This window comes from Apteryx mantelli, chromosome 12, assembly GCF_036417845.1.
Source record: "Apteryx mantelli isolate bAptMan1 chromosome 12, bAptMan1.hap1, whole genome shotgun sequence".
NCBI classification, from domain to species: Eukaryota; Metazoa; Chordata; class Aves; order Apterygiformes; family Apterygidae; genus Apteryx; species Apteryx mantelli.
The window spans coordinates 12,540,038-12,565,228 of NC_089989.1; the positions used below are offsets into that span (position 1 = coordinate 12,540,038).

General features: G+C 40.3%; 1 protein-coding gene across 2 annotated transcripts in view; it reads right to left on the minus strand.

Moving 5' to 3' along the window:
- Positions 1-1,008: 1,008 nt before the first annotated feature.
- Positions 1,009-25,191, minus strand: part of SFMBT1 (Scm like with four mbt domains 1) — an 84,940-nt gene continuing 60,757 nt past the window's right edge. For both annotated transcript variants that reach the window (XM_067303247.1, XM_067303246.1), the window contains 12 exons: positions 23,686-23,768; positions 22,088-22,214; positions 21,297-21,410; positions 19,511-19,553; positions 18,174-18,238; positions 14,440-14,579; positions 11,210-11,319; positions 9,394-9,569; positions 8,551-8,729; positions 8,111-8,356; positions 7,528-7,656; positions 1,009-6,629 (listed from right to left, as the gene is read on the minus strand). In XM_067303247.1, the coding sequence (XP_067159348.1) occupies positions 6,489-6,629; positions 7,528-7,656; positions 8,111-8,356; positions 8,551-8,729; positions 9,394-9,569; positions 11,210-11,319; positions 14,440-14,579; positions 18,174-18,238; positions 19,511-19,553; positions 21,297-21,410; positions 22,088-22,214; positions 23,686-23,768 (1,553 nt within the window). In that variant the 3' untranslated portion in view covers positions 1,009-6,488. The remainder of the gene's footprint in view (positions 6,630-7,527; positions 7,657-8,110; positions 8,357-8,550; positions 8,730-9,393; positions 9,570-11,209; positions 11,320-14,439; positions 14,580-18,173; positions 18,239-19,510; positions 19,554-21,296; positions 21,411-22,087; positions 22,215-23,685; positions 23,769-25,191) is intronic.

A 25,191-nucleotide genomic window follows, 5' to 3' on the forward strand; every position in this document is an offset into this window, starting at 1 on the left:
AGTACAGACAAGTAAAATCATCTCAGTGTGAATTCACTTAGAAGCACTGATCAGAAAGTACAAAACATTAGTCTTTCAGAAAACTAGGCACAGCACACAAAGCGGTAATTGTTCAAGTCATGGCACTTCCATCCCTCTTAGAGACCCACCTACGTCACACATCAGCACACAGCACTGATTTCTCTGATATTTAGGATGTGCCATAAACACCTGGAACACACAGCTAGGAAGGAGACGCTCTCGACTCTAACTTACAGAGCGCACGGGCAAAACACCCTGTCCCCTGCCCCCACACATCAAGTTAGTGCTCCTGGTTTTGAGTCGCATCAGAAGAGGGAGTTCAGGAATGCAAACAAACTTACCCAAAAGAAAGGGGAAGGACCAACGTAGGCTGCTTGGCAGCATCGCCCCCTTGCACGTATGGATTCCATGCTGTAAAATGGACTGTCTCCCACATACACTTCTTCAAGGGTTTCAGCACATCATGGCTCCTACAAGCCGCTCTAAAACCCGTGGCTAGACAAGAAGATAGTGCTCTACGAAGGCAAGTAAAGGAAGATGCATCTTAAATCCCGTCATATTCATCGATGTTTAAAGATTGTGTCAAGTAAATTGTTTCATCCCATGCCTATGCATTTTCCGCACCCAGTATAGAATTAGTTCAAGACAACTGAAGCGCAGCCAAGAAACAAGTGACCAGGAATACACGAGCATCACGCCAGAACTTCGAGGAAGGAAATGAGCACTTTTAAAGGCTGAGCTGTTTCTGAACGGTCCCATGGAGCATTGTGCTGTTCAGAACCAACTTTCTCTTTAAATATTGACTTGACAAGACAGTGTAAACCTTTACAAAACCATACAGAAGCAGCAGCAGCATACACAAGGTTGGTACTGGAACATACTATACAGTTTTTCCCCACTTTTGTAAAATGGAAGATTGCTCGCTGGTAAGCGGCACTACTTAGTTATTAACACAAAAACCACCGGTAACAGTTTAAGGATCTTTTTTTATTTTCTTACAACCACTTAAAACTGTCATATACCACAAACTTATATACACTATTTACAGACAAAACAGGCAAAATATCCATCCAAAATATTTTTTTAAAAATCCTCTGATTAAATTGTTACACCTTCTCAAACAATGGTGGGACTTAATAGGCATATTTTCTTGTGCATGTTTCTCTTCCATTTAGTATTTCAGTCTCACTGCATATATATATATATTTAAAAGTTAAAGAAAGAAAAATAAAACAATAAGCAGAAGGGACACAACACAATATGCATTAAAATCTTTAAGAACAAGCAGCTAATTAAAAAAGGCGAAATACAGGAAAAGTGCATCAGTTCCAATGAGTTAGTATAAGAAAGAGGCCCACGCGTGGAGAGCTGGTACCCTTTAGGATAGAGTCTCCTAGAAGACCTCTGATTGTCTACATAGTTTTTTTTTTTTTTAAACAAATTTATTTTAAACAGAAATAAAAACAAAATAGAAGAGGAGAGGTGGAACATGACATCACCGGGGGGGGATTTTTTTTTCTATGAGGTTTCTTGGAAACTGGTGCTCAACAACTTTCAGAATAGGCAAGAATTCATTTTCTCCTGGACTTCGTTATTCAGCCTGAGCAATTTGCCCCCACCACTCAAGCAGAAGGTCTGTTTACCTTGAAGGGCGCAAGGCTGGGGAGCTTCCACAGGCTCCGGGCCCATGTTTGTGCCAAGGCAGTTAGATCTACTGCCTCTGAATTTGCTTGCTGGTCAGAGCAAGACCTGCTAGATTCCATGGCTTAGAGCTGAGCAAATCACTGCTGGCTTCACAACTAACAGAGTAACTTCGTTTCCAATCAAAAAGTCCATCTCTATTGTGTGATGCACTTCAGGACAAGAGATGCAACCTAGAAGAAGCTAGATATGACCACGGAGACAAAGTCTCAGTAACCTTCACTTGTTTTTGCTGGTTAGGTTTCATACATATATTTTTTTCTTTTTTATTTTTTAGAAAAACACATTACAGTGAAGGGGCTTGTTGTATCTGGCATACCCAAGTCCCATCCTAATCCTTCACCCATAAGGCTGCCTTTGAAAACAAGGCGATATGCGTGAATGGGGGAAGCTAGGCAGCCCTCTGAAGCGGGGGGTCAGCACACGATCCCTTTCAAACGGAGCCTTCGGCCAACATTTGAAGTCTCCTGAAAGATCTGACGTCTTTGTGCTTAGCCACTTCCAGGTAATTTGAACTCACAGTAGGCAGTAACCAGTCTGCCACTAGGTGGCAGGCCTGGCTGAGAAGAAGCAGCTCCGTGTAGGATCATCGTGTTTTTGGCTTTCTCACCTCATCTAGTAACTTCTCCCTTAGCAACAGATTTGCTTTTACTGTCCACAGCAAAATAAGTGGCTCAAGGTCCAAAGGTGTGTGGTCTCAATTTGAGCTTAGCAGCTTTGAAGCCTTTTCCATTACATTCAAAAATATCACGAGCCACTTTGCCTTTTGCTAATAATGTACCAAAACTTTGTACTCTACTCAGAAGAACAGGGTGCGCAGTCCAAGCAACTGTAAATATATTTACACTTCTGTGGACCTAGCAGCTAACTACTCCTTCCTTCCTTTAAAACATCAGTGGAATCAAGGCTAAACTTTACCAAAGTGTAAAGCAACAGCAAAATACTCCTGCAAGTTGTGAGAAGTGAAAGCAATTTTAACAGCCACCCCGAAATCTCTGTACCTACTGTTTCCATTAGTCCCAGGAGGGACTGCAAATGCCACTGGTGTACTATAAAATCCAATAAATGAATTTGCCTTTTATTTTGTTCCTCAAAGAGCAATTTTCAGAAATTTTACCATTAGAAAAAAACTAGTCTTCACTCACCAAGATCAGCACTGTACCTCTCCTCTTCTGGAAGGGTCGCCTTTACCTCTCAGTTTAGAATAGGCTGCAAGCTGCTTAAGCATTAGGGGATAATTCAAGCACATTAATCTTGCATCTCATTTTTGGAGGTCAGATATTGCTGTTATGGACTCCTTGTGTTGGTGCAGAGAGCACGGTATAGTAACTCGGCAACAAAATTTTCCTGCCCTACAAGGCTAAGCTTAGCACAGCATGAGTGCCACGTGGAAGGCACCACCAGGTTTCTAAAGCTATGATGTACAAGACCGAGACTGTCCAATGCATATAAGAATAAGATGAGCAAGAACATAAATCAGGTCAGCCAAGGAGTATTTCCTTCTACCCTCCATATAAATAGTACCCAAGGCCCACTGAAGAGCTCTTTTTCTTATACTGAAGACATTTGGAAGACACCACCGCCTTCCTCCTGGACTCCAGCTTTCTCCAGTCTTATGGTGAGTGGCTATGGCAGAGGAGAGCACAAATCCCTGAAGCCCAACTTAAATATTGAAGTCACAGCAGCTCCTGCTGGCGAAACACAGTTACCATCTAAAACCAAGTTTCAGCCATCAAGCCACACGAAATTCAGTTCTGAAGAAACAGAGCAACAAAAAGCAACACATGAGCCCATTTCAAGTCATGTTAGTACAAGACAAACAGATATAAGCCCAGTTGTGTCATCTGCCACACACAGAAAGAGGAACTTGAAACAGAATCAAGTAGAAACACCATCCGTCAAGATAAAGCCTCAATTATCCCTTTTAAATCCAGCAATAAAACAGAGTGCATTTTTTTTTCAAGGAAACAGAGTATACAGTATCAATGTGCAGCATAAAAACATTTCACAAATAATGAAAACATCCTTTTTGAAAATCTCAACTAAAATAGATCCCATTGGGACCAGACTGTCAGTGCCTCCCAAAACAAGGCAGAAAAAGCCAGCCTATAAAACATGCCAAAGGTGACCAGGAAGCACCCCAACTAACCTCTGAAAGTGCTGACTGCTTCATTTACAAGGAGTTTGACATTTATTTTTAAAACTCTAGGCGCCATCTTAACACGTTCACTAAATTTCCCTTTAAGCTCTGTTCCCTTCCGATGCCTATTTTGAAGACCTCTCTCTGTCCATGGGGAAAGGTCGAAACATCATCTCTGGGCCGTGCAGGTCAGTTCGTCTGGGAGTCAGCTTCTTTTACAACGCAAGAGAATTCGGGAAAACCTTGAAGAATGACAAATGTGATCCAAAAACATCCTCTTCCAGCTCTTGAGTTCTCTGCTGGTCAAATTTCTCAGGACAAAGCAACAATGTTTCTTTCAATGTTTCTTGACAGCAAAGCAACAACGTTCCTCTCAAATGTTTTTTTAATAAGCTTAATGGCTTATCACTCGGTTGGCATTAGGAGAATGGAGTACAAGAGGATGACCTACATACAACATAAACAGTCAAAATATCCATTTATTGGGTGCCTATCTGAAGTAGGGGTGGGCAGAGGGAAGGAAGAGGTACTTTGATTTCAATTTAACTATGCTTTCCTACTCATAACTTGGGAGGAAAATTGGTCTAGTCACACACTCCTTTCCCCTCCCTCATCCAAGAATATCGAGCTAGTAAGCAGTTTGTCTGGCATTTACATTTTCACTCGGGAATGGAAAAACAAATCTTTGTATTTTAGCACTCCTGCCTTGACCAGCAGTTATCCCGAGAGGCTTACAGCAAAAGGAAATCAAACCCGGCTTTGCTCACTATGAACAGTTTCATTGGCGATAGCTCCCTTCAGCACCTCTGTGGCAGATGTGGACACCCTGACTGTGCAAACCCAATTCTTCACTTTCAGAGTACCTCCCCACTGAATCCTACAGATCACAGCATCAAAATTACCAACTGTATTAGGCCTGAAAGGAGCTGGAATCAATCTATTTGACCAGACTGACCACTGCTTGTCAGAAACCAGCAAAGTGTCTTTCCTAAAGAAATTCCTACAGTGAGCACCTTTGCAGCTCACATGGCTTTGTATGCCAGGGGCCTTTCTGCGGAAACACATCCGAATAGGAGAAAGGACATGGGGGTGTGTACTTCCTAGCTGCATACGTAAAGCCCCAGCCCATGCTCTCCGAATACTTGTGAGAATAAGCAGCGGAGATGAATGCAAGGCATTTGAAACCTAATGCTTATTTGAAGCAGATCTCAAGCTTGATGCAAGTTTCCCACCACTTTAATGGAAAGTAGGTAAGCCCTGTTACTTCAAGGAGTGTAAAGGACAGGTCCAAGGCTAGTGGCCAACTGGGTTTTAATACCCTGGAAAATTAAAATTAGGAATTCATCACCACTGAGGGTCTACTGATGGAACTAGATGTCCCTCTGGTCCTTTTCCTTCCCTTCCCGCTCCCCCAGAAAAGGCACACAAAAGCAAACAAACAAACAAAAAATTCCCTTTTTCAGTCTGATCCTGAGCAGCACTTAACAGTTAAAGTCATGCTCATAATATAGTTTCCAGCATGAAAACACTGGCAGAGCAGTCCTCTATCGACCGCAATTTTCTTAGTGTATACTCCAAACAGGTGTTCAGGTGGCAAAGCAAAGAGCTGCTGACAGGCTCTGTGTACACAGCCCAATTAACTGTTATGAGGAAAAGGAAATAACTTCACACAAGTTATAAGAAAAGAAGTAGAGAAATTTTATCTGACAACCAAAATATAGAAAATGCAGAGGCACTTTCTCTTTCCTTCCTTTTTTCCTACAGCCCATCTGTAAGAGAAGTGCAAAATAATTAAAATTTTCTGACATATGAGGAGAACAAGGTAGCATCCAAGTTACATCGACACAGGTTTCAGCTAAAGCTTTGGAACAGCAGCTCTGCAGGCTAATATTGGTTTGTATTTTTGACATACCTCCAGAAGAGAGACTGCTGTGCAGCTACCTATGATTTGTCCATAAGTAGTAGTTCCCTCCCTTTCTAGATCATCACTTTTACTGTTCAGGCTACGGAGGTAGTAAAAAAACCACAACATTAAAAAAAAAAATCAAAATAAAAGAAACCACACTCTTGCTGTACTGTACATTCAGAACCCTGTGGCCACATAGTTGTCCTAACAATGAACAAATTCATTAAAAAGCCTCAACATGAACCCACGAATGTGCAAGGAGCACATTCCAAAGCCAGTGCCGTGTCCGTCCACAGGGAGGGCAAGGGGATTCTGTGAGTCATCGGGAACAGAGAAAGGTTGTTTCCAGCAGCCTGCATGCTAACGTAAACGGGATCCATTGCTCCTTTTAAAGTTCTGTGCCAACAGAACTACTGAAATGTCATTTCCCACCAGAAGAGATTTTTCTGTAATCATTAAAAAATACATTTAAAAAAAGGGAACCATAGAGCAAGAGACTATCGTGTTCCCAAGCTGGCAGCTGGCAGAGTAGCCCCCGTGTTTGTATTGGCATTTTGCTCCAGATGTTGTCTTCCTTTCCTTAAGGTGAAAAACTGAGGCTGACAGATGCTCGTAGACTGCCAGAGCCTCAGTTTAGCTTCATTTGACTTTCTCTGCCAGAGAGAAAGGAGCAGGTTGCTGTAGTTGTGCTTCAAAGGTCTGCTTCAACTTGGTTGCTCCTCAGTTAGCAAACTGCTGATAAAAGGCAAGTTTCACCCTCTCAATATGATGGCAAAGTTTAATAGCTGGCCCAAGTTTCAAGTCCATACACTCCTGAACAGTGGGCAAAGTGAGCAGCAGCAGTGCCTGGCCATCAATCTCCTGTCAGAAGACAAAAACATTAACAGGTATAGTGACTTGCATCTTTATTCCCCCGTGCCTTTGGTTTTGACTTGCCGTTATTTCAGATTCACGACCGTCTGGGAGTTAGCTGTTTCTTTCATGCTACTCCAGGTAGCTTAAAAATTTCTTCTTCTCATGAGCCTATTATCTCCTTACTTAAAATTTCAGTTCAAGTTCACTGGCTAATGGACAGTGCCCCATGAGACGCTATTTTTAATCAACCTAACAATAGAAACCAAGGAAGTTTTATGCCAAAAGTCATCCTACCTAACCTCTGCATCATTCTATAGAAACAGAGGTTCTATAAGGCAAATCACATCTTCTGTAACATCTATCACAAACCGTGCTCATCACCATCTTAGTAATACAGTCTTGTTAGGCAACATTTTTTATGGCAGATCTTAACCAAGATGCAAGTACAATATTCAAATTGACTCATGTTTGTATTCTATTTGTCATACTTTCTTAAACGCAAAATTGTTCACTTGTGCAGCTGCACAACATCAGGTGATATCTGCGATTAGCCTGCAGAATAGAAAATGTTTATCATTTCGAGAAGTCAGTACAAGTGGCAAATATATATCTCCTCCTAGAAAACAAGCTGCTGCCTCTGTGGTGCTTGGTTGTAGGCATTCCCTACCCAATCTTGGGATTCTGATACCCCACAGACCAAAACCTCCCCCAGTGAATTCTAAGAAACCTGAAAAATTCTGGCCGTTCCCTTACCCCTCTTCTCCCAAACTGTAGAAGATTGTGCATGTGTTTGTTTTCTCAAAACCCTACTATATAATTAAAACTAGTTTCATTTGTGATTCACTCAACAGAGGATAAGAAACAAAGTAACAGACAGAACAAATTAACAGATGCATAATCATACCTGATCGAGGAAAATTCTTGCCAATGGGGCACAGTCAGTAGATTTGAGGAATCGTACAACATCAGACACGCTCCATTCCAGAGGGTTACTGTCCAGCTGCAGCTTTTCAGCAACTTCAATCTTTATTTCCTAGATAAGTCACCCACCACAAAAAGAAATCCTGAAACATTACATGTGCAATGGCCCAATGCTCCTCTCTGCTCCCCCACACTTAAAACATTCAGTTGCCAAATAAAGCTCTAATGAGAGCTCAAAATTATACAGGCTTCTTGATTGGCACGGATATGCAACACAGCACTGTGCTGAGGATGGAGGCTACATCATTATGGCCAGTAAGTAGGGATCTAAAACTAGCATTTGGTCCGCACCACTGTACAGTTGAACCAAGAGGAGTGCTTATTACAGTCCTGTAATTTGACTGTATCACGATTTTTAATTATTCAGTAATGTCTTCACAACACCCTTCCTTTATGCGATAATGGAGTATGTTACAAAAACACACGTATGATGGTTAATACTCCCCAGATATTTGTGTTTGCCCAACACTCAGCAAGCCTGGGCACAAATCTCTCTTTGGAATTACCTTTGGCGAAGGAGGTTTATTTTCATCATCAGAAAAGGAAAAGGTCCTGAGCTTCCTCTTCCGCTTGTCTCGGTCCTGAGCCAGGGAATGAGACAGTTCACTCTGCGTAGGAGAGGATGACAGCGATTTCTTCTCTGACACTTCTGATTCCTCAAGCAATTCGTCCTGCTGCTCTGAGGTACTACCCTCAGTCAGAGATTCTTCATCTACCTCATCCTGGTCATCCTCCTCTTCTCCCCCACTGCCCTAAAGGGATAGGGAAAACCAAAAACAACAACAACAACAAAAAAACAGAAAATGGGAAGTTTAGGACACAAACTACAATTGCCTCCCATTAGTCAGCTGTAACCTGAGGTTTTAAGGAATTAAATCTGTGGTTTTAATTTAAGCTAGTCCAAGATCACACACCACATCTGTTAAAGTTGTTGACAGCCTCATACCTGTGGAGATCCAGCTGGAGTGTTATCCACTGAAGTAGAAGAACGTTTTTTCTTATGAACAAAAAAGTGTTTTCGCCTCTTCCGTCTTTTATTTGGCTTCTTCATGGCTACTTCCAGGTTACTGTGGCCACCCGGTGGCCTACCTATCCGCTTATTTTTCCGCTTTCCATAATAGTGTGCTACCAGGACAGAAGAAAGGAGCATCATGTTGCAACACATCTTTAATGTCACTTTTTATGTTTGTTAGTGATCAAGACTGGAGAATCAGTAGCAAGACACTTCCCAATAGAAAACCCAATTCTGAAAAACTTCAGAATGAGCATGTCTGCATTTTCCTCTTCCATTTGGTTTAAGGAAGAAGATATGCTATTAAATTTTATTTGCCCTATGAAGAGGAATTTATTTCCTCTATCTCTGAGAAGCCCCAAATGATAGCACAATGTCAAATGGTTCAAGTTAGACGCAAAAAACAAAACAACCTCCCGCCCCAGGACATTTTATTTCGTTCCGTAACAAAATGGTAGAAGCAACTACAATGTCACTTAAATGACATTAGATCCAGTTCTTGTCCCAGAAGTTGTATTAGGAGAAAAAGCTTTAAGCATATGACCACAAGTTATTCAATTGTTCTACCATTTAATAGAAAATTTAATGTTTCACCCATACATATCGGTACATTGATATTCTGTAGTCTTATGTCAGTAGTGCTTCAGCTGCTCCTTGTGGAAGCAGAGCAATGTAATTTGAAATGCACTTTGGATTCCTTCTGGAGCCAAAGCCAAAACAAACCCAAAACAAATACTCCCAAGCCCCATCTCAATTCAAGATCAGCTGTCTACTCACTGTATTTCGTCTTTGTTAGGACTGAGCAGTTCTCTGAGCACTTATCTAGCACCATCTGAGGACCAAAGAGGTTTGGACAACATTCCAGTTTGATGCATGTTTTTCTGCAGAAGTCTGCCACCCGGTCTGCTGTCCTCACAACTTCCACAGTTGCACGGTAACTCTTCCCTTTGTACCTAACATTGAAAATGTAGTCGTAATCCAGCAATCCCCCATTTACCAGGATAAAAGCACTTCACTGAAAACTGTATAAGAATATTACTTTAAGGATAAACTTAGGGAAAACTTGGGCGGTGAGGAAGTCTATGGACTGACAATTCCAGGAAACAGGTAGTCTTCCTCCCTTAAAAATCTCTTTTAACAGATTCTCAAGGAAAGGAAAAAGCCAGCACCAAAGAGATACCTGCACTATCAGTCTTTATGGGACTGCAGATATGTCTACTTGTCACGTGGAGAGCTGCTCCCTAAAACCTAAGGCTGAGACCACCAATCCACGCCAGAGGCCAAACAACAGCTAATAAAAGGTAACAAGCAGACAGCCTCTAGTGAGCACACACTACGTGCTTGCTATGCCCATACCATAGCAAACAACTGAACGATGGTCACGTTCCCCATCAGCTTTCATCTAACTGCTGAACTATTTGTCAGGACAGTCACTCGCCATGACTCCACATATGGTTCTTGTTTGACTTGAAAGTAAGAAATGGCATCTTCTTTTTGTCCATTAGCCTTGAAATGACACTAACAGAGCAGCACTGTGAAATATCTGCTTGAGTCCTGCATCATTTCTGCCCTCTGTTCTCCCAGCACAGCTACTGGCTTGTGCTGGTATCTATTAAGGATGTCTCAGGCCTGAAAATTTCCAGCTAATACATTGGAAAAACAACCCAAACCAGCTATATTCTCATTGTCCAAGGAGCTCTGATCTCACTACTGTGCTAGAAGAATGCACACAGCAATTTCAGTAAAAGCAATTGAAAGATTTTTTTCCCCCTGTTCTTCAGCTATGTCTTTTATTTACATTAAATTTTCTTATGACCATCGCATCATCCAAATCCCAATACAGGGTAATGCTTCGATGCATGGAAAGGTGTCATTTTGCGCATGAAGCTGATCCAACAAAAGAATTACTAGCTTGCTCAAGACAATGTAGTAAAGTCTGTGCTATAGCACACTGGGAAAAAAATTTAATCTCTAGTAAGCAAACACACTACTCTGTACAGGAACATCTGGATTTATCAAATCTTTGCAAATATGATCACCATTTTTTCCTAGCCACAGGATGGTCTTGCAAAGAAGCTCCTACCCAAAAGGCTCAGTAGAAAAATGCGGGAGCACTTTAGACTGTTGCAGAAAGAGATTTCCATACCAGGTTATCTCAGAGCCTTGCTGCAACTTAATTTCAGAGGAATCTTCTTCCACTATGAAATTTGCACAGAAATGCCAAGGAAGTCTGAGAAGCTTCCCAAGCAGTATGTGCTTCTGCTTTAAAATACTGACAATTATCTTCAGCTGAATTAAATTTCTTAAGCCTCATCTGCTGGCCTGCCAGTGGATATGCTGCTACACTAGTACCTCACCATTCATATTTCATCAATACCAGTATCAGAGCACATCTGACATATTAAGGAGTATTAAAATCAGATGTATTTCACTAGATGTTTGTAAAGGACTTCATAAAGATTTGGAAGCTTAGTCCGGCAGCATCTTTATAAGCTGTAAGCATTTTTTTCTCCTATCTGAAGTGTAACAAGTTAAAGCACAGACTGCAGACACTATTGGGATCAACTGAGTGAGGAACGGGGCAAGAATTTACTTGGCTTTTAGGGTCTCGCCATGCCCATGCCATGCAGCCTCTTCATCCAACTGAAGTTCTCGAAGGACACGGCTGGGTTTGTAAGCTGCATTGATCAACAGTGTTAGAACCTAGGGAGTGGGAGGGGGGAAGAAGAGAAAATGTGTTTAGGTTATTTGTACAATAAATTTTTTTTTAAAGCGCTAAGGTGGAATAGGAAATTACTTCTATTCATCTGAAATAGCCAGCAAAGCACTCATTGATAGCAGGATTACAGATACTGCCCAATACTGCCAAAATGAAAAGTGAGAACAGACAACACTTAGGGCCTTGCCAAACCTTCAGAATTTGACTGCAGAGACATGAGTGTATCCAGCAATTCCTCGTCATTGCCCTTGTACTACATGTCACTTAATTAAACTGCTGGGCAGCATACTGCAAAACTTGCATAACCCTGGGTAAATCCGAGTTATTATCTTAGAGACTGTTTAACATGCAAACAACTGCTGCAGGATTTTGCTGTCTACAAACCCACTACTTGCTACAAAAATCCTACTCCAGAATCTTAAGCTCTCCTCTGTTTTACTTTCATGAACCATGGTGATGCCTATAGCATAATAAAATCGGAATTCTTCTGTTACTGTAAAATAACTCAAAGTTGTGAATTTAGTGGGGGATAGGACAAAATTTGCATTCAAAATAAAATTTTTATTTTTAATATAAGCTTATCCCAAATCATTCCCAAATGGTGCACAACCTCAACATGCCAGATCCACAGCTTCAGTCCTACTAATGCAGCAGTCCGGAGCTCTACAACTCCAGTGAAGAGTATTAAATATAATGCAAGTATCAGACTCACTCTAGGGTTTGTACATGTGATTATAGTCGTTACCAAAATGAATACAACTAAGCATATGGGGTTGAACTTTTAGCAAGACTCAGCATCTGTACATCAACGGGATTTGTGCATATTTTATGCTTCAGCTGGTGAAGAAGGAAAGCCTTCTTGAAGATTAAATGAAGCTGCCACAGAATTTCACACTTGCTCTTTTGGAGTGCTGCAAAGCTCAAATCCAGCTTACAGAGTACTGAAATTTGCAGAAAGGATGGGAGGGGGAAAAAAAGCACTGTGGCATTCACTCAGTTCTTGCCCTATGACGGGATGACCATATCAACAACGTGTAGCCTCCTACGTGGGAAAGGATATTCAGCATTTGCAAATAAGCATGCCATGAGACCAAACAAGAGCCACTCCAAAGAAGGACTGCAAGAGCACCTTCTGATGCCAGATCACATTTAAGGACTGAAGATGCTGCTTGCCACAGAACCTAATTTTTTCCCTCGTCAAGAGCAGCAAAAACTGTTGCTTGAAAAGTAGCAAGTGACATTTAAGTTGTCGTAAAGGTCCTCAGGCATAGGTTATATTAGCTGCAGCTTCCTTTCAGAATACAGATTCACCATGGCATATCAAACCACTGTTTCATGAAATCAGGATTTCATCTTAGCAGCCACTAGTGCCATACACTTCCAAAGACGGTAAATACCTCTTCCGTATTCCATATTCCAATATGCCATCTTTCATGCCCTAATGCCATCAGTCTCAAGTATACAAGCTTTATCCCATATAGCTGCAAGCTTAAGTCTGGTATTAATTCACCTATCTGAAATTGCAGTTAAGTCATTTAACAGCAACATATTCTCTGCATTGAGCAAGGCACAGCAGCAGATTTGCTAAAATAAGGGACACATCTTAAAGCAAGATTTCCTCTCCAACTTGAGGATGCAATACAGTCTTTTCCAGAGTCCCGGACTGCCTGTGCCCACCATCTAATTGACTAGGTTTGAGCAAGTTTTGTCTAATGATAAAACTTGAACTTACTAAATGAGCCAAGCAGACAGCACAGGTCTGCTTAAAAATTCACAATTGCATCCTGCCACCTCCAAGTGCTGATGGATCAAGCACATGTTTGTAAGAGACAGCATAGATAAATGATTTAATCAACATTACGGGCATGTCGAAATACAGACTTTAACTTTTAAGTCAAATATTTGAAGATCAAAACCAAGGAACAGATCTTACTCAAATGTACAGCTATGTGCATGCTGGTATGAAACATGCAAACCTCTATACACAAAAAATGAACATGCACCCCACTGATGCCAAAACAGTGGAAGCTCATCACAGGACTAAGGGAGGACTAAGTTTCTTTTTGTTTTGTTTTGTTTTGTTTTTGACTTTTGTTACTTTTGCTTTGGGGGAGGGGGGAGGCATAGAGGAGAGAAAGTAAGCTAATTTTCTGCATGCAAAAATGGACCTTTTTTAATAATCAGCTTAAAGACAGCTGTTAGAGCTAGACTCTTGTTTTATAGCATGCCTGCCAGAAAGTCCTTCTGTCTCTCCAGTAAGAATTACTGGAATTCTTTTCCAGTTGTTATGATACATGGTAGGGAAGGTGAAAATTGCAGAAAAGTTGAGCCAGTTCCAGCATTTAAAGCAATCATTTCATGACAGCTCAAGTGTGCATGTATAGTTATGCCTTGGGAAACATGCAGCTTCTCAGCTCAGATAACTTCACCATGACCTTTCTGGAGATTTCAGAAAAATAACTGTTGCATAAAAGTATTTGTAAATTTGCTATAAAACACTTTCAGGAGAAGAGGCAGTTTAGCATTAAAAAATGGCCTCTTCTCCCCTCTTCCCCTCCCCCAGTTATATTAGAAAGCAGCACTATGATTTTGTCTGATCTTTGCAAATCATATCCAATTTATGCTTGCCATAAAACATATAGAGTTCTTTTATTAATTTCCCACTTACTGAAAATAGTTTTCCATATCTCCTAAGACCAACTATTTCCTCTGTTCTAACAACAACATAGCAAAGTGTAAAGGAAAGCTTTTCGGATTACCTGAAACTACACTCTATTTATTAAAAATGATGCCCATATTACAGCTATAAAAAGAAACCAACTCCTTTGGTTGTAGTAATTATAAGTTACTCTGTTTTAACCTAAAACAAAGTTTAGCAGTTGAAGGCTGACTATGACTGATAGAACAGAAACTTTTATTCTGTTTCCAGCCATTCATAAAATAGTACATGACTTGCACTTCACTTTAAACAACACCAGAACTCTTTGTTCATCATCAGCTTCTGAATCCCTTAAATTTATTAATGAGACCACCTATCTAATTACAGATGGGTAGAGTTAATCACACACTGCTGTGAGCAGATCCACCACGCACAACGGCCTTACCTCTTTCAGAACAAGAACGCAGTTCCCAGGTCCCACGGACTGAGGAAGCTCGGCAATCCTGCCTTTGTTAAGGTAAGGCCCTGAGAAGCACCGATGGTTGAAGTAGATCTTTGGGCAGCAGTACTTTCCATTAATTACCACTGAGAAATGAGAAAGCAAAGATTTAAATCACACAGCGCAACATCCATGGCAAAGAGTGACTTCTTGCAAAGCTTAATATTTTGCCTGCTGCAAAAAAGGAGGGAAAAAAAAATACTTAAATCATGTGATTTGGGGGAGCTCAGCAGTCACATTTGCAATGACGCAGCCAGTTATTCAACGCTGCGAAAAAAATACTTTTCATACTTCACACGCATGCTTGCACACTGTGAATGTAATGTCAACATCCTCCAAGCAACAACACGAGCCAGAGAATAAACTTCCATTCATGACTTGGCAATTCATCGTGCACTTTTGGCTGCCCCCCACATTTGCACTCTGACCGATGATCTCCTGCAGTCATTTCCAGTGCCCTAATCCTTTGAGCAACTCACAAATAAACTCTAAGGCTAGAAATGCCATTGGTATTTCCATAAGAATGGACACCACCTGTTTCTATATAGGAAGAAAGAGAGCATGCTCGAAACGGAGATTCTGCCAGTTTGTTCAAAACATTTCTATTCTATAGTATGAGAAATCTGTGAAAAAAACAGTGAAGCTCTCACGAATGAGTCACATGTTTTAAGTGGCTTATGGAGGTGGAACTTACTTTTGAGTTTGATCAAATAGGAGTGCAAGAGTAAGCTGTATGGCTGTAAAACTGTAAAGCAATGATCGAACACACAGAGAACAGCTTGGTTTGAAGGGAAGTTGAGTGAGTTGTTTTAGAAGGCAGCTCTTTCCAATATCGAAGATCAAAGAAAACAAATACGAGGGATCCCCTAGGGACTAGGAAATACTGGGAACCAAGCATCCAAATCATCTCCATGGAAATTTTATAGGCTGTTGAGGAAGGACAGAAGCAAGCTAGACCTTTCAGCTTTGAAAGGGAATGATCTGGGCCTATATGATACGCTGTCAGAGAGGTTAACACAGACAAAGGCACATACAAACATGACTTTTTGTCGATTTAACCCTTTTGTATAAATGAAGAGGCAAAGTTGCTTTGTTCTAAAGGAAGACTGGTCTTGTTCAGAGGCAGTCTTGGCCAAGGGGATGAGGCAGCTGACTTATGAGGAGAGACAGAAAAGGCTGGGATTCTCTCTGGGACAGAAGGGGATGAAAGACGATATGCTCAAAGTTAACAGACTGACGAAGATGAAAGATAAGATGCTCGACCACATCCCATAATACCAGAACTAGAGGGCACCCACTAAATCCGCGGGGATTATTTATTTATTTATTTGTTTATTTAAGTACTACTTTACATAGAAGAGACTGAATTTCCGGAACTTGCTACCACAGACAGTTGTGAAGGCAGACCGTACCAGCAGGGTCAAAGAGGGATTAGAGGATTCACAGATAAGGTCCATAAATTAAGAGTAAAGGAACTAAGAAAGCATCGACCCTCCAACATCCCTATGGAAACGATTATGAAAAATTGTGGAATATAAAGGGAACAGACCACCAAAGTGGACCAGCTTTATGCGCTCTCTCTAAACAGCTCCTCCTCTTGCCATTATCAGAGACAGGGTCCAGGACCAGACAGATCAGTCATGATGCAGTAGGACATTTCCATGTTCTCTTTGAGAAGATAATCTTAGATTAAGTTAGATTTCCCAGAAGAAAAAGATTTTATAGGTAAATAGACTGATTGAATTGACACAGAAGGACCACTGACATAAGAACAGAGAAGAAGCCTAAATCTGGCCAGGCTACGGGGTCCCTCAACACCAAACACAAGACCCAAATGGGTGAACTCAGAGGCCTACAATGCAGAGGACCGCACACTTGAGGTCCACTTTAAACAGAAGGCTGGACAAGATGATCTCCAGGGTCCCTTCCAATCAACATTTCTGTAAGCTTCTAAGTTATCTTCTTACAAGCTAGGAAAGTAGTGAAGCATGAGTCTCACTGAAAATCTTTTCTGAAGAAATAATGTGCAATTTATCTGGTGAGAAAAAATGATGATTTATGTTATTCTTCAGTTCCCAACCTGGCCATTAGAAGTCCTCGACCTGTGTCTTTTTCAGGAGGAAAAAATTATAGGTGAAAATGAAGTAAATTAGGACGATGAAGAAATTAGTTATCTAAAAACCAGATGTCAGTTGCCATCATCTTAAACTTTTTCAGAGGTTTCATAGCTTGGAAATGCTAGTTAACTTGGATTAATACACAGCAGAAATGAAATTAGTAAGCCTATTCCAAACCTACATTAGCAAGTGGCTCTGATTTGTGGATAGGACTACATTTCAACCAAAAAAAAAAAAATCTCAATCTACAGATTGCATCTACATCTTTGCCTGCAAAGTAGGATTTTAACAAATAATCACCTGAACGGTGGAATTCAAAAGAAAGTGAAACTGTAAGAAGCAAAGTTGGCTATTAATCAGGAAAGAAACCTTTTTTCCTGCCTAGTCTGATGCTTTACGGTATTACAGCACGGAGAACAGGCAAGATGACAACACACCCAACCATTCAGTAGCAGAGGCACTTCCTACACACTAATTCCATACAAAATTTCCAGTCAAGTAATCATATCTCCCCCAAACGCCTGTTGTCACAGAAGCTGGCAGAGTTATCCTCCACTGTTCATCCTAAACTGCAATATCACACCGATTTGCATTTTTACACTCTTTTCCCTCACCAGCAAACAAAAGATGCAGCAACTGATGAAGTAACCTTTGTAGTTCACATCCAGTTCATTAAATCTACTAAATGGTTCAATGCTGCTCAAAATTTAAGTTCTATATAAAATGTACTGTGAGATACTTATGTATAAAAACAAAATTGTTTTACTCTAACAGGGTTGTAGTTTTGACTGAGTAACACTATCATTTAAAGACCTAAATTTCAGTAGTTGAAAATGGGCAGATAAATAAACAAAGTCATGTTTACATTATGACTCTATTAAAACCCAATTAAAATGCAAAGCAAGCACTAATCATTTGTATACAGCTTACATTTGGTGCAGCCTCAGATGTGCATTTCACTGAACAGAAACAGCAGAAGAGGCATTTAGTTGCCAAAAAATAGATCTGTATGGCTGTTTCACCAGCAGATGTACTTATTTGTCATATTCATTCTTGCAACAGTTGAAAAAATTATTAGATTTTGCCATCTGGCACACAAAGCAGTTTACTGTTTGAATTGCCTTTGTTTATCATGATGAGAAAGTTATCATAAAAACCAGACTAACCTGCTTCTCAAAGCTAGCAGCGCAGAGTATAGGGGCAGTGTGCCTATTACGCTTCTCCCAACATTATTAAACATAGCAGGTGACACTAAAGATCACCTGCATGGGTCACAGTAAACATTTGGCTCCACATATCCACTGCTAGTCAGGGGGAGAAGGTTTGGCATAAAAATCTAATTTCCAGAGTTAATGCATGTTTCAGTTGCTGGACACACAAAAGTAATTGTATTCTTTTGCTCATTTCATTGTTTTTTGCCATCTGACAAATCATCACGGATAGAAATCTTCAAACCTTTTCCTCCCCTTCTCCTAATACAAAAAAAAGCTGTTGAGCAGCTGAATGATGAGGCATGCACTTAGAGGATTTCATTTTTGTTACCCCACCCTCCCGGGTCAATACCTGAGTCAGAAGAGTTTAGCTCCTGGTTCTTTAGTCCATCATGAACTGTCCTTGAAGACAGAATTCTGAAATGGAAAGGAGATGGTCGGAAAAAGGGAAAGATGGTTAAGGATATTCACCCTGCAATCGCTAAACCCAACAATTTTCTTAACTCCAGGTGCAGCCATATTAGTCTGCTTTTTTCACAGCTCCTGTTTTGTAATATTCTTCAACTCTATTCTGACCTTTTTTTTCCATGTAAAGACTATCGTTTTTGATTTGGAAATGACTACTGTACTGACACAGCTAGCAGTGATCTTCACTTGCTTGAAGTATAAGGGCTGCCATGCAGATAATGAAGTCATACAAAGCTAATTACAACAGTTTACATCTTTTATCTCCTTTAATTTCATTTCATATTTCATGGCACAAGGCAACACAACAGCCTTACCTTACACATTTTGAAAAACCATGGATTTAAAAACAAACACAACCAAAATGACTCAAGTACTCTGATAAAAACCCCAAATACAAAAACATGGAAGAACAGTCTGCTTAGTATTTTAGGAGCAATGAAAACACTGGCAGGACTACTGATAGATTTGGTATTTATAATGCTATAAGAGTCAATAAAGCCAACTGTCAGGCAATCTACTGAGCATTTTTTGAGCAGGCTCACATGAACGAGTCTCACACATGTGATACAAAGTTTGTAGATTAATTGTAGATACTATTAGAACTATTATTTCCGTCTTTTTCCCTTCTAGCCAGTCTGTTTTTGTAACAATTCTGGAAGGAGACATTAGATCTACCTCGAATGAATGACAGTACTCACACTAAAGCTGAAATTTCTGATCAAACTGTGTAAAAATCAGCCACACATTAGGGCAGCTATATTTCTAAGCATGTCTCCATGCCTGTATTATTTGAAAAAGGAATATAACGAAAAGGGAGCCAAAAAAATTCCAGCAATTTTCCCTATTACGATAATCACCTTTAAAAAAAGGCTCAGGCACATATTGATAAACACAGGATTAGGCTATTTTTTTCTTAAGTGCACTACAATGTGCACAAAGAACGCAATGCTTTAAAAATGAAAGAACAATTACAGTCCCAGATCCTCAGTGACTTGAGCTATTTAATAATTCAGTTGAGTTCCACTAACATTGTTAAAAATCCAAATTCCACGCTTACCACATCCTATTTCAGCAGTGCAGGAGGTGTTTCTCCACACCAACAGGAACTACAAGCATTACGATAAACGGACTGTGAAATCTCTCGAGCCTCAGTATCACACTTCTACAAAGCTAAACTGAGTAAGCATGATTGACCAATTAGAAAAAAGACTTGTTACTTACTGTTTCTCTGGTTGAACTACTGCAATTTTTTTCTGCTTGTTTACTAAAAAAATGGAGAAGAAAATATAGATCACTAAGTACAGGAGGCAAGCAAATATTTCCATTACAAAGTACTTACTAGACATTTCCCCTAAGTTACACGCCAAAAAAAAAATATATATGTGCAAAGTCACTGCAGTTGTTAAAGAGGTGACCCACCTGCACGCTAGAAGCAGCCTGGCCCAGATAATCTGAAGTGATGCAAAGGATTTGGCACACAATTTTCACTAATAAATTAATTAAAGCAGGCATTCTTATCACCAGCCTGCTGTGAAATCTCACCTTTTCTGCATCTTTGTCTGCATTGTATCCCCCTAAATTATCTGTAATACCAGCCAAATAGGAATTATATGCCTTCCTTTTTGACACCCAAAGCTGCTGAAGTATTCAGCAAGGCCTAATTTGCCAGCTAAATGGCACTAGGAAGTTCAACACTATTTAACTCTGAAGTTACAATATGTGTTACTAGCCAGCTAATTTCATGCTAAAGCTGTTTGCTATGAGGAAAAAAACTATGCTGAATCTAAAAAAGACTACTAGGAGCTGGGTCCGCTTTTCCAGCTGCAAGTGCTAGCTATCTGCAGAAAGCACCCAAATCTGTAACAAATTAAAGGCTGCATGGATGGCAATTATGGAACATGCTTGGCCATATTTGAAAGTGCTAGTGTGATATTCGCTCTGCGTTGTCAGATGTCTTCCATTTGATGGCACCCTGTGGTACGTCCTGCATTCCTTCAGTTTTATTCTTAAATGCCCATCATGGTTATACCCTGCGTACTCTATTATATTTCCAGCCAATTTGCATTTCATAATGCACACAAAGCAGATGTGTTTACAATTGATAGTGTATCAATTTCTCCTTTCACCAAGCAAAAGATTCCCTTAAAGCAACACGTAGGACTCTTCAGCAATTTCAGGCTTGGTTCCCACAAACTTCTGGGGCATGTCTTTTCCAGCTTCCTCCTTCTTCCTCCACCCTTGGCATTGCAGCCATTTCCCAGATGAGTTTCTCTTGCTTTGACTTGCAGTAAGTGATAGCTCATTCCAACCTTATCCCATCTAAGAGACATGGAGGAAGTTCTGTTTTTCCATCTCCCAGTAAACTTTAGTAAGCAGAGCTCTCTAACCAGTTGAGGGAAGACACTATTTTACACTACTTACTAGTGTAATGAAAATAGATAGGATTTACCTTTCAACGTTTTGTCAGAAAGGGATCATGACCATCTGGCCCATTTAGAAAATCAGCCCCTTATTTCAAACCCAAAATGTATACATACTCAGCACTGTTTTGTTGCTGTGTAATCTTACTTACACAACCAAATATAAAATCAACATCAAAGTCAGTCAGACACATGGCAAGAACAGCTCAGACATTTAAAAGTATATGTGCGTGCATGTGTGTGTGTGCGTATATATATACACAAATATGTCAATATAGGATTTCTTCAATTTCAAACAGATGTCTTTATTGTGGCTAATGTATCGTTCTCCCACACTTCTTAAGCGTGCAAGGGTCTCATATCAACACTGGCGGTTTTGGAGTTGTTCTATGGATTCAAACTCTATCAAACATCTCTCCCAGCTGGACCAGTCAGGAGAACAGTTGCACAAGGCACGGATTCTCTGTACAGGCTGAAAGTTTCCAAATTTACGGATGACAGAACTAAATTCTGCAGTAGCTGCTCTTGAAGATCTCACCGTCTCTTATCAATCCAGCTAACTATCACAAATAGTACAGAACTGATACCTATTGCTCTGCGAGGAGGTCTGAGCTGATATCCATTCGTCTCACACCAACCCACTGGAAATATATTCATTGATTCCACGCTCACTATACAGTCAGGGACCGGCTTTTTGGAGCCTGTTTTGTTAAAAGAAACAAAAATTGAAACAAATTAAAAAAAATCTCATTTGGTTAATGCTTGCCAGCAAAGCTGCTTTTGCTTAAGGTGCCTCTGGAATACAACATCAATTGTTTACTCATCTTCTTTTACTGACCAGACTCCTTCCTGATCTCATTTATTTCCTCCTAAAGACTGGAGATGGGAATTCACCACCCACAGCAGATGTGCATAGTGCATCGTAAGTGCATGTTGATGTACTTTCAATTAAAAAGAAACTGGATTATAATGGAGAACACCTGATACAGGCCTAGTCTGTTTTGCTGAAGAACATTTCTAAAAGTTCTCTTCCTAGGTTTGGTCAAAACTTGGCTTAGGATGGAAGTCACTGTGTTGTAAAAATGTTACGAGGCCCTTGCTCTACAAAAGACACTGATCAGTCTTTCGCATAGTGCATTAGCCTAGGACTGACATATTGTGTTATACAATTTTTGCTTGGTTTAAATAAGTACTGCTATCCAGGTCTAACTGGGAAATGGACAATGAGAATGGGCTTTGTTGTGTTTTTATTGCAGGAAATGGTGATTTGCTGGCCATATTTAGCAGACAGTGAGTTTGTTCCAGATAATGCTTGGATTGGATGATGGTACAACAGAATCAGTTTAAGTGTTAATATCTTCTCCCCTGTCAGGCTTACCCTCCAGCTGAAGCCAGAGGTAGGAACCTTTCAGCTTCGTGACCGTAGCTATGCAGACTTCCTCAGGATCAACTGGGTTCACGGCCTCAAGTTTCATATTCTCTTTAAATCCATGGTCAGAAGTTAACTAGGAAAAAGACAGAATACTTCAGGAATATGAATAGCCATAAACAGGAGTAACATACAAAAGCTTCAGTATTTGCCTATCACAGGGTAATTTGACTACAGAAGGATAATCAGGCAGTCACAGAAGATTTCAGGTGATTAGCATACTGAATATAAATAAGCTATGTTACAAATCACAAAATTTAAGTTAAGAAAAAAAAATCTCTAGGGACAGACCTAGAAGACATGCTGGTACTCAAAAATGTGGAGGCTGAGACTCCCTGGAAGGATAGAGTCCATTCTACACAACCGTGAATTCCCTGTCAGTTGCTATCAAAGTGATGAGTCCGACAAACAGTCTGATCAGGCTCCCTACTCTATCATGTTAGCTTGGAAATCCATTTTAAAAATGCAAATAACATTCCTACTTCATCCAAATGAAGCCTATCAGACAGCAAAGGAAGCCATCTTCTTTGCCAAAGTAAAATTTTACTTCGTGACCCAATTTAGTTCACATTTATCTAAAAACTTCTAAAACATAAGAATGGAGATTTATGCAGATCTGAAGTGCCTGGATTAAAGATGACAAGTGACAGCCAGGCAAAGTACTCTTCTTCCAGGATCCACTCTGCAACATAATTACAAAATCAATACATTAAGGCTTCCAGAACTAGCCTACACTGATTATCTCTTTCCTGAGAAGAGCTGATAAATTCAGTGACCTGTTCTGAGATGCCACAGCTGACAAGACAGAAAAAGGGCAACAAGAACTCACAGCCAGCAACACCCTCTTCAGAATAGGTAATTATTCCTTCTATTTTCTTCCCCTAAGTATTGCACAGCCCAAGAATTTTAAATGTAGTTGGAAGACAGGTGTTGACAGTACCCTCTTTGCTTGACAAGGTACTCTACTTTGGAAGACAGAAATACTATCACTGTACCAACAAAAGCCCAAAACCTAGCAAGCACTTCAGGTACTAATTAATATAATGATTATCTGGTATTAATTTAAGACAACTTAGTACTGATTAATACAATGAAATGAATTTTTCAAGCTAAAAGGAAGTAAAGAAAGATTGAGAGAGAACACCAAGTGAGTGAAACAAGGTCTATGAAAGGCCCTGTTTCCACAATTATATGAGCTCCAAGAATTGATGTTATTTTATGATGATTCCATGGACTCTTACACATCTCATCTTCACAAACTACCTGTTTCTTTTTGATTTACACTATTACAACCACAGCATTTGGTCTATCCCCTATTTATGTAGGAAGCTGGCATTAACCAATCACTTCACCCTTAACCATTCACCCTTAACCATTCACACCACCTTAACCTTCACCATTAACCAATCACTTCACCCTTATTTGTACTCTCCAGACCCCTCTGTTTCATCAGGTATCATAGGTAATTTAAGCCAAAAGCATGCAAACAATTCTTCTCACTCATTCACATAACAGAGGGAAAGGACATTTTTCTGCAAGAACCTTACCAAAGGGAAGCAGCTCTGGGGAGCTGCTTCAGCACCACACTGTTTGAGGTAGTCTGCCCAATCAAAGTCCTGCCCAGGATAACCTAGGCAAAACACAAGCAAAAGGGTTAATTTAACAGCATGAAAACAAATGATTCATTTCAAGCCAACACCAGTGAAGATCACTGAAATCCAACTGGGTTCACTCAAGTTTGTCAGCTGATTATGGCCTCAGTAAGCCCTCCGAAGTCAGCCCATAGTATGGTTCTCTCATCTTTGAGATATCCTCTTTTAAGAGACCTTATTTCCACTGCAGAGGGGCTTTGCGCACTGTCCCACCTCGATTCCCATTTTTGGATTGAAATGGCCTCAAACTAAAATGAAGTGACTTCACAGAGCGCAAGCTGAAGCTTGAATAAAGTACATCTGCTAAGCCGACAACAGCAGCAAGCAAAACATGGGGAAGCGTTCGCATCCTTTTACAGGGCACAGATGAAATTCCGGCAAAGTTTCTGCAAGATTACTCCACTGATGCAGTGCCAACACTAAATCCTCTCATTTACTTTGGATCAGGTTTGGGACTTTTTTCTTTTGTTTTTCTTTCTTTTCTTTTTCTTTTGTTAAAGTAAAGAGAGCACCCAAAAGGTGCTCAATACCAATATATTACTGTATTAAAGATATCAAATACCAAGCCATTAAAGAGAGCAGTCGTTTCTAAGAGGCTAGTCTAGTTTGCTTATAGCTATAAATCTGCATACATGTTTGAATGGAGAAGTCTTAACACGGAGTCATCAGGAGCCAGAGCATCTCTCTTTCTCTGACAGAAGGACAAATTAAATTCTACTTGGAGGAAATATTTCTCTTCCCCATGATTTAACAAACAACAAATAACTGAAGGGAAGTGGGTGGGAAAGAAGCGTGCTGCCACGATAGTCTGCAACCGGCAGTATATTAGCAAAGGGACAACGGAAGCCGTTATCCCAGTAGTGACTCAGAAGCACTGCTCTACAAGGGACTCCTGTGACTAGGGTTTAAGAAATGAAACAAAATTTTAAAACTAGTTTAAGAAAGCAGTATTACCATGACAATCTAACTATGGCTATCTTAAAACATTAAGTTCAACTACCCCTAAGGGGTGGAGGGGTATTTAGAACGGGACCCATTTGTTTTTCCCAGTCCTAACAATATCATCAGGCATCTTGAGACTTCACACAATTCAGAATACCCATCATTTCCAGAGGTGCTACCAGAAGAGAAGCTTAAAATCTTTGTCATCTCTAGTCACGCGTCTAGGGAGCTACATTTCATCTTCCACATGCAAAATTCTAGGTAATGCCAGGTCAAGCAAAGCCACTTTTTATACCTTACACAAGGAGAGGGAAGAGACAAGCATCCTATGCTCTTTGCTCCTCTGATGTCATGAGCAGTTAAAACAAAACATTCCCAGTCCAGTGGTGGTGAATAAAAATACCGAGTCCCTGGTTTTACAATACCATTGACATTTCTATTTTGAGAAAAGGTGTAAAT